The following is a 14,123-nucleotide window of genomic DNA, read 5'->3' as shown; positions in this document are numbered from 1 at the left end:
GGTTATTTTCTATTTTAATTTAACTTCCATTTTGAAACATGGTATCCAAACCACTGAACATAGATGATGATGATTTTGAAAATTACAGGGGCCTGCCTGGGTCTCAGGTTCCACAGATTCCAGAACCAATGAGTCCAAATTTCATAAATGTTTGGATTGGCTGGAGTTAATAATATACAAAGCAAATGACTAGCTGCACATGCAGTTTTCAATAATATCAAAAGATGCAGCCAGTTCAAAATGTGACACTATGTATAACTTACCGAGCAACGGGAGCTCATCCCGTCGCGGGGATTCGAACCGCCGACCTTCTGATCGGCAAGCCCTAGGCTCTGTGGTTTAACCCACAGCGCCACCCGCATCCCTTGAGAACTCTGCTAGTGACCACAAAACTTAGGATTTTTTAAAGGGATTGTATAGGACAGGCATCACCAGTTTGGGACCCAGCATCTGCCCAAGGATGTTGGGTGCCGCTGCCAGCCCAGTTTGATACCAATATGTGAGGCCACTATCATTTGAGAAACAGTATACAAATACTGTAGAATAAATGAAAATGTTTTAAAACCACTATGCTTTGGGGGGAACCTGTGCCCACCCCCAGATGTTGTTGGAATCCGAAGCCCACCCATGACATGATGGGAGTTATAGTCCATCAACATTTGGAGGGCCACAGACTCCCCCTCCCCGCCCCCGCTTCAGGCGCTTCTGCCTGTCAGGATTTTGTGATTGTCTAAATGGTCTCACAAGGACGTGGGTGGAGCCTAGGACTTGCCGATCAGAAGGTCGGCGGTTCGAATCCCCACGACGGGGTGAGCTCCTGTTGTTCTGTCCCTGCTCCTGCCAACCTAGCAGTTCGAAAGCACATCAGAGTGCAAGTAGATGAATAGGTACCGCTCCGGCGGGAAGGTAAACGGCGCTTCCGTGCGCTGCTCTGGTTCACCAGAAGCGGCTTAGTCATGCTGGCCACATGACCCGGAAGCTGTATGCCGGCTACCTCGGCAAATAAAGCGAGATGAGCGCCGCAACCCCAGAGTCGGCCACGACGGGACCTAACGGTCAGGGGTCCCTTTACCTTTACCTAAATGGTCTCACACTCATCACAGGCAGTCCAGGCAGTACCAAGAGCCCTGACAGCATGACGGGCACCCTTAAAATAGGGCGGAAAACATCTGACCACCTTCACTATGGAGAGGGACTTATTTTCCATTAAGATTTTTGTAATGAAAACACTGGGTTACACTGACCCACCATTTCATGAGGCAACTTTTAAGCAGGGCATTGACCCTCTGTTGTTCAAATATGAACCACCATGAGTACAATATTCTTTTTAAAAGGCTACGATTTAAAAGCAAATGTGCAAGGAAATTCACTGAAGAGTGTTTCAAAAGAGGCATGCTTTCGCCTTCCTTTTACTGATTGCTGCTAAAGAAATTCCAGTGCAATTACTCAAGTACTTTTGGCAGAAGGAAGTGATTCATCTACAGCAGACTAGTCCAAGGTGACTAGAAAAAGAAGATGTCATGTTCTCATTTGTAAATGAGATGGATCTACCAAATTTTAGTTAAATTATTTATATCCTCTATTATTATTAAATTACTGGGTGTTCATTGCAAGAACAATCATAATGCCTGTAATTATGGTAGTGATGATGTGAATGTCAGACTTTCATTGCAATTATTCTGAGCTTCATCATAAGATAATTTACCAATAAATTGAGTTAACTACTTTTTTTAATCTAGAAAAGTTGCGTGGTATTATGAAATTAAAACATCTTAATTACTGTGAATGGGTTGATGATTATGATTTTGTCTGATGGAGGCCAGGAATTTCACAAAAGAAACTTAATGTCCCATTATGACCTGGAATTTATCCCCAAACTTCTAAAGTCCAGTGCGCACATAAACATACACATAGAACTAGTTTGTGGCAAGTTTTAATTGGGAGACAAAAAGACTTAAGAAAGAAAGCTGGGAGTCCAGGCTGGCCCTAGGCATTTTGCTGCCTGGAGTGAAGAAAGGAGCCTGCTTCTATTTCATGCACAGAAGATGACCATCCTGGCTGTTGAATCTCACTTCAGTGCATCGGGAGAGTATTTAACTGAACCTGAGAGTAAAAGGCTTCGCATATGGAGTGTGGGCCAGGCCCAGTAAGATTTAACTGCCAGTTCAGGTGGCTTCCGCAGGTAGAATCGGAAGGGGGAACTATCATGTCCTTTGCCTCAGGCAGCAAATGTCTTAGGCCAGGGGTAGGCAACCTAAGGCTCAGGGGCCGGATGCGGCTCAATCCGGCCCACGGACAGTTCAGGAATCAGCGTGTTTATACATGAGTAGAATGTGTCCTTTTATTTAAAATGCACCTCTGGGTTATTTGTGGGGCATAGGAATTCGTTCATTTATTACTATTTTTTCAAAATATAGTCCGGCCCACCACATGGTCTGAGGGACGGTGGACCGGCCCACGGCTGAAAAAGGTTGCTGACCCCTGTCTTAGGCCAATCTGTACAACTAGTCAGTTTTGGAAATCTTAAACAGGTTCAGTAGTTTTGCTATCTCCATATAAGAGCCTAATTGCTCTCTTCAACACTCTACTTCAATATTTGAAACACTGCACTGTAAATCTCCAGGGTGTCTCTTACCCAAAGGAAAGTAAATCCAACAGTGCAGGCCATAAAACCTCTTACCACTCGGGGAGGTAGGAAGCACTTAATTTATTACTTTAAAATGCTCAGATGCTCTTCTGCACAGTCCAGGCTGTAGACATCCCACAACATAAGTGTTTAACAAGGCTCTGTGTAAGTAGTAAGAACAAGTGCAGAATGAGATTTGGGGGCAATGAGTACTTTATGGGGGAGGGACTCTGGAAACATTACAAGGCAGTCTTCTTATTGGCTATAGATCCACCATCACATAACATGGGTGAATTTCACTGCTAAGAAGTGACGGGAGTTAAATCAATAGCAACTTTTGCTCATTTTCAGCTGAAAGCTATGGAAACATTGTGCAAAGTGAATGCTTCCATTATGGTGCCTTGGCATTAGCAGTTATCAGATCCCAACCCACTACCCTCCTCATTCTTCCCAACACATAGCTTTTGTCCATTCATGGACATACAGGGGCAACATCTCTGTCTTTGATTATATAGCAAAGACCTAAGCAAGGAATGGAATGCGGGTGGCGCTGTGGTCTAAACCACAGAGCCTAGGACTTGCTGATCAGAAGGTCGGCGGTTCGAATCCGCACGACGGGGTGAGCTGCTGTTGCTTGGTTCTTGCTCCTGCCAACCTAGCAGTTCGAAAGCACGTCTAAGTGCAAGTAGATAAATAGGTACCGCTCTGGCGGGAAGGTAAACGGCGTTTCCGTACGCTGCTCTGGTTCGCCAGAAGCGGCTTAGTCATGCTGGCCACATGACTCGGAAGCTGTCTGCAGACAAAGACTGGCTCCCTTGGCCAATAAAGCCAGATGAGCACCGCAATCCCAGAGTCGTCCGCGACTGGACCTAACCGTCAGGGGTCCCTTAAGCAAGGAACAGACTGTGTCAGATCAGTAACTGCAGATTCACTAGGCTTTATTGAGTTGCTACAAAGCTTATATAATTCTTACAAAAACTTAGACCACAGGGCTCCGTCACAAACACCCGTGTTGAGGGGCAGCATCAGCACAGACTTTCCATCATTCAGGGCCAAAACAGGTGTGTCATGAAATGTGTGGATGCATTCGTTTGTTTGCCTTTAGGAGCAAGCAGGACTAGGACTGTGACATGCGGGGAGATGAGGTTGAAATCCTTTCCCACCAAAAATATGTCCCCATTTCCCAAAGCCGGTATTTGGCATAGGAGAGAAGCTCATGTTTTCATAGAATCATAGATTTTTAGGGTTGGAAGGGACCACGGGGGTCTTCTGATCTGATCCCCTGCAATGCAGAAATCTTTTGTCCAATGTGGGACTCAGACCCGGGACCTTGAGACCCAGGTCGTGCTCTGCCGACTGAGCTATAGAAGCATCATTCGTGGGGCTAAAAGCAGCTGAAGGGCATTTTTGATGGAACTGTGGCATAGGGAAGGTTTTAAAAAACTTCTCTGCATACTGTGACCCTCATCCTGCTATGAACCCAGCACAACTGCTTTTGTTAAGCGGGGAAACAGCCATGTGTATTCATACCGTTATTCTTTACGGAAAAAGTTCAGCTTATACATTATATTAGAGCTGCCATACGTTTGGCTTTTCCAGGACATTCAAAGGCAGAAATGAAGTCCGGGGGGGATTTCACAAAGGCAGTGCTTTGTCTGGATCTTAGGCAAGTCTCTTGAAAAAAAAAGCTCAACAACTTTCGGGGGGGGGCTTGGTTTTTTTCTGAAATATGGCAACCCTACATTATATGCCACTTTCAAACCCCAGCAAAGTCATCTATTTTCACTGTTTCCAACTAACCAGAAACCCACTTTTATTTTCTCATTCAGAGTTCTATAATAGTGATTTAGGTATACAAGAGAAATCATGGAGGCATCCAAACTACTCTCCAATTTACTGGGCAAGTGTAAAATTGAGTTTTTGAGACACATATGATTGCATGCAGTCTATACTACTGTGATTGAACCAATGTACAGTGGTGCCTGGGGTTACAGACGCTTCAGGTTACAGATGCTTCAGGTTACAAACTCCGCTAACCCAGAAATAGTACCTTGGGTTAAGAACTCTGCTTCAAGATGACAACAAAAATCGTGCGGCAGTGGCGCAGCTACAGCAGGAGGCCCCATTAGCTAAAGTGGTACCTCAGGTTAAGAACAGTTTCAGGTTAAGAACGGACCTCTGAAATGAATTAAGTTCTTAACCCGAGGTACCACTCCATATAGATCAGTCAATTGCCAAATACCAAGAGTACCTTTGCTAAGATCGTACCATTCTGCTACACAGTTGCAAATTTGCATAATTTCCAAATCCACTAGGTATGAGGCAAGTCTACTCCACACCTGTGCATCTTGACCAATAAGAAAGCAAAAACTATCTATAGTTTGAACTTTGGAGAAAGTAAATGCTAGTAACCTAAACATGCAAGCAACTGAGAACAAATTGTTTTTAGATTGCTTTTGCAAGGAATAAAATAGCACAGTTTAATGTATTTTAGTCAGAGCATTTCTCAACTGCCCTTCAGCAGTGCTCTCAAGGCAGGCCTTTCATGTACCGAGAATGAATGAAGAAAGAACAATGCTATTTGACCTTTGAATTCTCTTTCCAAACATAGGACCACAAATCCTTGTTGCCCATAAACAAAGCACACACTAAATCATATTTGCAGAGGAGCAACAGTATGCGCCTAAGCTGATGGGATTCATGTGGTTCAAGAAAGCATTGCATTAAAATAGAAGATAGTTATACACCTCTGAAAATGTCATGAAGTCATAGTTTCATAGTGCATGCCTACAGCTGTACAACCCCGAGGAATGCCAAACCCTAGATTATTGGATGTGATCCCCATAGCCAGTATTGCCTTTGAATATGGCTAGTCACATACTGAGCATTCTTCGTTAGCACTATTTGAAGAGAGGTTTAGAGAAAGGGTGCTTGTGAAAAAGCAGCTGGAGTCCATTCCTTTTTTGGTATGGGTTTTATAAACAGCTCTCTAATATCCAACACAGTTGTGTCACTTCTACTATACCTGCTTTAGACATTTTTGCCACTATCCCCTATTGCTCTGATTAAGCAATTAGTCTCCCCATGCTGTTATGACCATTTGATTGCCAGCTCATTTCCAGGACCAATTCAAAGTCAGTGCGTAAAGCACTAAAAGACTCAGGACCCCCAAACCTGAAAGACAGCCCCCTTCCCTAAAGGCCCTCTCTGGTGCTAAGGTTGGCAGAGGGGGCCTTCTTGGTGATTCCATCACCCTCAGAAGCATGGGATGGTGGTATCCCAGGAGAGGGCCTTCTCTGTGCCAGTCCCTGAGCTGTGGAAGTCCCTCCCCGCAGAGATGTGTCTGCCACCCTCCCGAAACAGTTTCCAGACTTTGACACTTGAAATGTATATTTTCAGGACTCATCCTATTATCTGTGATTGCATTTTTTGGGAATGTTTAAATTGTTGTATCCACCTAGCATGAAGGGCAGGAAATTTAATTAATTAATTAATCTACATAATAATGATGGAGGGCACAAGGAGAAGGGGACGACAGAGGACGAGATGGTTGGATAGTGTTCTCGAAGATAGCAGCATGAGTTTGACCAAACTGCGGGAGGCAGTGGAAGAAAGAAGTGCCTGGCACGCTGTGGTCCATGGGGTAACGAAGAGTCGGACACGACTAAACGACTAAACAACAACAACAATAATGATTTAATATGATAACAACAACTTACTATTTATACCCCGCCCATCTTGTTCCATTTTTGCAAACATCTATCAGATGCTACTGTGTGCAGATCAAAGGGCCCCAGTCCACAGATCTACCTTACAAATTTATACCTTACAAACTGTGAAGGTTTGCTAGAGGATGGCATCCCAAGGGGCAACAGGATCAAAGCTCTAGGTCTAAAGGGAGCAAGCATTCACCCAGCTGGGGACAAAGGCAGAAAGCATAACCCAAGGTTGTAAAACAAGATTTCAGCAACAGGAAGTAGGAAGAAGGATGGTGAGAGCAGCTTGGCCCAGGAAAGATTTTCTCAAGTATCTCATATTGAAAAGCAAACCTTGGGCCCAAGGCTTTATAGACCAGATGGAGTGGGTAGCACATTTTACCCTGTCATTTATTCAGCAGAAGGTGCTGCCTTGATGATACAGTACCTGCTTAAAAATAATAATAATAATAATAACAGTGGTAATTTTTCCCCATCCTCAAGTGCACTACTTCTGACGGGAATGAAAACAAGCTCTAATGCACGTCCCATTCTTTGGGCTGCAGGATATTTCAGGCCGAGAACAATGGCATATTGCTACCTGCAGAGCTTCAAGGCCCTTTTCGAGTTCTTTATGCAGATGTATTCAGTTGTAGGACGTTTGTTTTTTTGAAAATAATGTAAACTCTTGTACATAAGACTAAGAGGCCCCACATCAAGAACCAGCACGAGGGCTTGTCCTCCTTCCCAACCGCGGTTCTTTGTGAGCAGCAAAAGATCTCCATTTCGCCTCCATGCCTCAAAGCATCTTTAATGGCACACCTCCGCATTCCATTCACACACACACCTGAGTGCAGCTCATTGTTTAAATGCCCATTAAGAAAACAGAATATGCCTTTTCTCTCAAGCAAATACAAAACTCTGTAATACAAAGTGAAACTGACTGTTCTATTAACGTCCATCCTGCATCAGGAAGTTTCTAAAGGGTGGAAATTTTATAATTGACTTTTCTGCTAGTAGCAAATGTCAGTTTTTCCTTAATCCTTCATAAGTCGGTAAGGTGTTTCAAAAGCCTCCAAGGCTACCACCACAACAGGACTTACAAATTAGCACATTTTTTCGCTTTTCATTAGACACAATGCAGAAATCTTCTCATATTAGGGTTTCTCGCCTCATTATTGAAAGTACTAGTACTTTGGAACTTCTGGTAGCAAATTAGAATGTGCTCAGCTAGGGTCTATTGTAAAATCAGCACTTCAAAAACTATCACATACTTGTTCCTCTTTAAGCACTGGAAATATTGGAGTCTATTTTAAAAAGCCTTATGGAGTCTGTCTAGCCTTGCAAATCATCACTGTGCTATGCTGAGCTCCCTTTTATTTTCTGAGGGCGCAAAGCCATTATTGTTCTTTCAAAAATAAAAAGGGATCTTCCTTGCTGTGATTAAAAATTACTTGAGGTAACGGGCTGTATTAAAACCCCAAATCATTTAGAGCTCTCCTCTCTGGAATTTGCTTTGCAAGTTTCTGGCACTGTGGCATCGACTGGATTGACCTCCCCTCCTAGTGAGCAGGTGACATTACACAAACCTCCCAGGATCGGAAAATGGGGGCTTCAGCAACACTCTGATCACTGCCCAGAGGGAGGAAGGAAGAGGGCTCTCTAAAGATGGCATCACATACCAGCCACATGCTGTCCAATAGAACTATTTTAGCACGTCAGTCAAAGGGGGAAATGCAGCTCCAGCTAATTCCCAGCTACACTTTCCCTACAAACATAAGATGTTGCCAGAGTTCATAAGGGAAATGCCATTTCCTGCAAAGGTATTTTCTTCTGACACATTGCAAACAGGGGGCTCTTTCTCCTACAGAACAAACAAGCACTGGTGGTTCTTTTTATGCATTTCTCAGATGAAAGAAAGCAGCATGCTCTCTCCCTGGCCCTTCTGAGCCAGAATGACCCTCTTTCTGGATTCCATTTTCTGTAGCCAATTGCTTGATTTTTAAAGGAAGGAAGGTGACTTCCTGGCCCACAAGCACAGCAGAGGGTGCCTTCCATCCATGGGCAGCATGCTATCATATTTGTACTGCTCTCCTCCTGAGGTCAGTGCCTGAGTATCAAAAACTTCATAGGGATATCTGGGCAGAAGGGGAAATCTGACAGACGAGCTGAAATGTTTGCAAGAGGACTTCAGAAAAGGCAGCGCTAGTAATTTCTTTTTTGAACCCATTAGGGCATAATCTAAGCCCCTGCAACCTCATTTCATTGCCAGGGGAAAAGCTTCAGGATCTCTGGTGAGGAAGGGCCAGGCACGGGCCAAGGGATATCACTTGTTAAAGAAGAGGCATGCTTTCTGCACCTGATAACAACACTATTTCCAGGTAGTGAGCTCGCTCTCGCGCTCTCTCTCTCTCTCTCTCTCTCTCTCCCTCCCTCCCTCCCTCCCTCCCTCCCTGCAGGCATATACACACAAATATATCAAAAGGCTTGTGGGCATTTCACAATTCTGCCCAAGTATGCAAAGCAGGGAGTGTGGCATTTAGTAGTAAGACAATATGAACTTTGAGATAGCCATGTTCTCTAAATGTTCTTGTCTTCTAGCTGCCAATACAGAATCTGGCAAAGTCCTGAAAGGCAGGAGGCAGCGACTGAGGAGACTGAGGGGCTGCACACCATTCCAATCTGCCTTGCTTCTCCCCATGACTGGCAGAAGGAGAATACGAAGATTCATTTACATGCCTTGCAAAGCTCAGTTGTTCATGGAATTGATTTTCTGTTACTTTGGAGCAGAATTTTAATCTATTTTCCATGTACAGTGGTACCTCCGGTTATGAACTTAATTCATTCCGGAGGTCCGTTTTTAACCCAAAACCATTCTTAACACGAGGTGTGCTTTCGCTAATGGGGCCTCCCGCTGCCGCTGCGCCACCGGCACGCGACTTCTGCTCGCATCCTGGGGCAAAGTTCACAACAAGGAGCATCTATGTCCGGGTTAGCGGAGCTCGTTACCTGAAGCGTTCGTAAGGAGGACGGTAAGTAATCCGAGGTTCCACTGTATAAACTCCCTTGCTGTACTTGAGGCATTCTTATTATTCTTAGGTGGTATTAAGTGTCGCACTGGGTTGAATATTTACAGATAGGTAGCCGTGTTGGTCTGCCATAGTCAAAACAAAAAAAAAAATTTCCTTCCAGTAGCACCTTAAAGACCAACTAAGTTAGTTCTTGGTATGAGCTTTCGTGTGCATGCACACTTCTTCAGATACTTCAGATACTGTCCTTGAACAGCGAGAGGGGGAAAGCCTCATTGTACAGGCCATAGTCCTTGTGCATGGCTTCTGCCAACAGACAGGTAAATCCTACCTATTATTTGTAGTAAAGGAAGGAAGAAAAGTGTGTAAAACCTATGCAACATGAGGTGTACAGGTGTTCTGTTGCATAGATGTTGCAACCAGGAGGACGGGAAACTAAAAAAAAAATCAGGAACCAATGTTCTACTGAGGTGTGAAAATCCTTCTAGAATTTCATGCATATGTCATAGAATAACCTGGCTGAATAAATGTGTGTCTTTAAGAGGTACTGACAAGCTGGTTTTAAACAGCTTTCAAGCAGCTAATAATACTGCAAATGCAAACCCAGTGGTAGGGGGACTAGGCTAGTCCCCTAAATGTTCTGATTAAATTAGAGTATTAAAGCATTAAAGCCTGGCGCCTCCTCCCGAAAGCCCAGGAAGCTTCTGCCTGGCTGAGGGAAGGAGGCGGGGTGCTCCTGTGTGCAATGTCACTTTCCCATAGCCCTTGCAAGCTGGCGCCTCTGGCCCTAACTGTTCCCCTATGAAAAATGTCGTCACACACCACTGTCAGCAAACCCCTCTCACAGCTCGGCAAACATGGATAGCTATAATGCAGAGATCCAGCTTAAAGCAGTGGATTTGTGTTCTTCGCACCAGAGAAGCCTATAAATAGGAGGGAACACTTAGCAGAGCAGAATATTAATGGCCTATGGCAGAGTTTTCATAGCATTATATTGTTTCAGGTCAAGGTACAGAGAAACTCTGGGGTTTGCAAACAGCTCTTACTGTCAGAAAGCTTTTCCTGATGTTTAGTCGGAATCTCCTTTCTTGTAACTTGAAGCCATTGGTTCAGGTCCTCCCCTCCAGAGCAGGAGAAAAGAAGCTTGCTCTGTCTTGCATATTGAAAGATGGCTATTATATCTCATCTCAGTCCCCTCTTTTCCAGGCTAAACATACCCAGGTCCTTCAACTGTTCCTCATAAGGCTTGTTTTCCAAACCCTTGATCGTCTTGATCACCCTCCTCTGCACATGTCCCAGCTTGTCAATATCCTTCTTAAATTGTGGCGCCCAGAACTGGTCTGACCAAGACAAAATAGTGTGGTAGTTACTTCCCTTGACCTGGATGCTTGATGCAACTTAGAAGAGCATTAGCTGTTTTTGCTGCTTGTGGTCCACCAAGACCCCTAGATCATTTTCACATGTACTACTGGCAATCCAGATGTCCCCCATCTTATATTTGTGCATCCGGTTCATCCTGCCTAAGTGCAGAACCTGACATTTGTCCCTCTTGAAATTCATTTTGTTAGCTTGGGCCCAGTTCTCTAATCTTTTAAGGTCATCTTGAATCCCGATTCTGTCTAGCTACCCCTCTCAGTTTTGTCTCATCTGCATTTGGTGTCATCTGCAATTCCTTCATCCCAGTCGTTTATAAAGGTGTTGAACACAGAGGCATACCTAGGCTCCCTTGGCAAGGAGCTGTATCCGTCCATCCCCCTGTCCCTCGCCCACCCTTTGTGCCCTTGGATCCCTGCTGGGGAGGTGCCCAGAGGAGCCTGTTGCTCCTGACAGTCCTGCTTCTGTGTATCATGCTCCTCTTCTGCTATAGGTGATCTTCCTCCCCCCCCCCAGGGGCACCCCACCTGCATCGCTGTTCAAGGACAGTCCATTCTGCTCTTTTGAGAAATTCCTCATCTTGCCCAGTAGCTCACGTTGCTGTACCTTCTCTTCTTGCACTTGCTGCAGGTGTAGTTTTGCACATGCTCAGGCCAGAAGGAAAACATGGCACAGCTGTTGCTGGTCACTGCAGCAACTTCCTTGGCATCCATGTCTCTTGGTCCTGCGTACACCAGGCCTCCCCCTCAAAGTGCTCTCACAGACACCCCTGCCTACACATCCTGGTCATGAGCTTCCAGAAGCTGCAATCGGCTAAATAGAATGGCTGCTGGCTGCTAACACCTCCTGAGGAACAAAAGGTGGTGCTAAAAGGCATTGTGTTTCATCTGCTGTTTGTAAAACTACTGGTTTCAACATGTGAGAAAGGTTAGCTATCCAAGCAAGCCAAAGTAAATTTGTTTAATTTTGTTCATTTTCAGCCATTTATCAAAAGGAATAAAATTAAATTAATAAAACCAGCCACACTTGATTACTCAAAATCAATTCAACTGAAAGAAACAGTAGTGGAACATGTCCAATTTTGATCCAGGACTAGTCTAAGCCGTGCAATGTGCTATCAAAACCATGCAGAAATGTGAAGTCAAATGAAAAACAACCCTTAAGCTCACACACAGTTTGGCATTAGTGGACTCTTAGTTGTTCGACAACTAAGCCGTTCGAGAACCAAGGTATCACTGTATAACAAAGCTAAACACACTGATTTCTAAGCATCTTCCTCCTGTTACAAAATGGCTCTTGGAAGGCCTGTCAAGAGCTCTGGTGCCGGAGCAGCCCAAGCTGCAAGCCATTTAGGCAGCTTAGATTTATGTTGGTGGGACTAAAATTCGTTTGCATCCAAGCAAGTGTCCTTAATAACAGTGTTGTAAAATGGGCTTTAAACATTTTGACAAAAACTGTGGTTTCCTGTTGTGTGGATGAGCCTTACCAGAAGCCTGTCAAAATTATTCATTTGTCACAGCTCTTCCTTGACTGAGGGTGGATGAAGGTTACTTTGCACCTAGACATCACACAGGATGTTCGTAGCGGTGAACTCTCCCATCTGAAGGGGGAGGGTCCTGTATCAAGGACCTTCTTCCCATTCCTCTGCATGACTCCTCTAATCTCCTCCATTAAGGCAAGCAGATGCCTCTGCTCTCCTCTGTTCCCATCACCGTATAGCCAGGCTGTTTGTACAGGGGGACTTTCAAGTGAAACTTACTCAGTGCCACGTCCTACTTGGTCTTGGAGACACAGCACAAGGCAGGGGGAACAGGAGCAGATTTCTTCCTCTGTGCTGTGGGCCGGGAAGAGGAAGGGAATCTTCCACATACATCCAAATAATCATCCTAGGGAATCCACAATGACTGCTCTATATCAACTCCATTCTTCTTCAGCAACCAAGCTGATAAATGAATGTGGTAAATACCAGAGTGCTCTCCACAGCTCCCAAGCAAAAATTAACCCTAAGGGATTAACAACCTTTCCCCAACACAGCTTCACCAATCAAATCAGCAGGTCCCTCGAGGCCACTTTGAAGTAAAATGAAAGGTGTTCACAGATCCAGTCCTCCTGGGTCTCCTGTCCTTTGGCCCTGAGAAACACATGCTTGCTTAACAAAAGCACATGCAGTCTCTCTTTCTTCAGGTTGTGTGTTCTACAGATCAGTTACGTTTGTTGTGAGATGTTGATGTTGGTGTATATAGGGTTGGGAAGAAAAGAGGGGGGGCAGGAGAGGGGGTGGAGTGGGAAAGCTTATGTTCTTTTACTTAGTGCATGGGGGGGTTGTGTCAGCATCACTTGGGTAGATTCTCTCTATTCGCTTGTGCATGTGCGTTTGTAAACTAGGAAAATCTTTAATAAAAAGTATTAAAAAGTAAGAAACACACGCTTGCAAAAACAAGCCCTACCTGTGTGTGAGGCAACGTTAGGGCCAAACTTTCTGGGTAGTTTTAGGAATTGTGCAAGGCTGCAGAGAGAGAAGGCAACAAGTTTGAAGAGCAAAGCTGTGGCTTTTAGGAAAGGCCTGAAGGGAAAGGCCAGGTCAAGAGCTTTTGAAGCTAATCTCAAACTTGTCCTGAAAGAAAACTCATAGAACATCTTGAACAAAACTTGCCAGTTCTTTCATCAGGAGAATTGGGTCCCTCCCAAGTTTGCTAATGATCTGTTCTCTCAGTTTTGGTTCAGAGATAGGAAGCGGTTTAGGAAAAGAGCACCTGTCCACTGCTATCAGCATTTCTCTGTGTTTCCTTTTGGAGAAAATATTCCACAGTATTTCTCAGTTACTGAGTTCTGTCTCTTTTCAATTAGTACCCCCTTTTCAATGACTTCAATTACACCTCCCCCTCCCCCCACTAATCCCACTGGTGAAAGAGGAGCTAGGCTCTTTCTATTTTTAGCCGACCAAGGAACACTTCTCATTTATAGCAGGCTGGCTTCCTACGCTGCCCGAAAAAATGGTTCCCGTCCACAAAGTGCTTAGACAGTCCTCCTTTGACTGTATCCCTGATCATCCACTCAACTCAGATTTGGTTACAAGATTAAAGAATGCGCTAGAAGCCGGGGACGAAAAGGTCGTAATGGATTTACTCTGCAATGAAGTTAAGCATGCAGATGCTACCATAGAGCTGTCTAATGATGACTGGATGAAGACCCCAACAGCTCAATTGCACACTCTGGTGTTAGTAGGTAACTGGATCATTTGTGCATTTAAAAACTGACTCGTTTTAATTAAGGAAGCAACAGTAAAGTGTGTGCTAGGTTAAATGGTTCCCTTTACAGAATTGTCACTATACCAAGAACACTTGAATTCTGACCTAAAAAATAGTTATGTATATAATTATTGCCATTTTTCTTTCTGAA

The 14,123-nt window shown here is 44.4% G+C and overlaps 1 protein-coding gene across 1 annotated transcript in view; it reads left to right on the top strand.

Annotated features, from left to right (window-relative positions):
• The first annotated feature begins 13,668 nt into the window (after positions 1-13,668).
• The window catches only part of ASB18 (ankyrin repeat and SOCS box containing 18), a 35,380-nt gene continuing 34,925 nt past the window's right edge, over positions 13,669-14,123 (top strand). The window contains exon 1 of the mRNA XM_083631481.1: positions 13,669-13,949. Within this exon, the coding sequence (XP_083487607.1) occupies positions 13,718-13,949 (232 nt within the window). The 5' untranslated portion in view covers positions 13,669-13,717. The remainder of the gene's footprint in view (positions 13,950-14,123) is intronic.

The sequence above is a fragment of the Podarcis filfolensis genome, assembly GCF_964270895.1.
Source record: "Podarcis filfolensis genome assembly, chromosome: 1".
Taxonomy (NCBI): domain Eukaryota; kingdom Metazoa; phylum Chordata; class Lepidosauria; order Squamata; family Lacertidae; genus Podarcis; species Podarcis filfolensis.
This window is presented reverse-complemented; position numbering and strand designations above follow the sequence as displayed.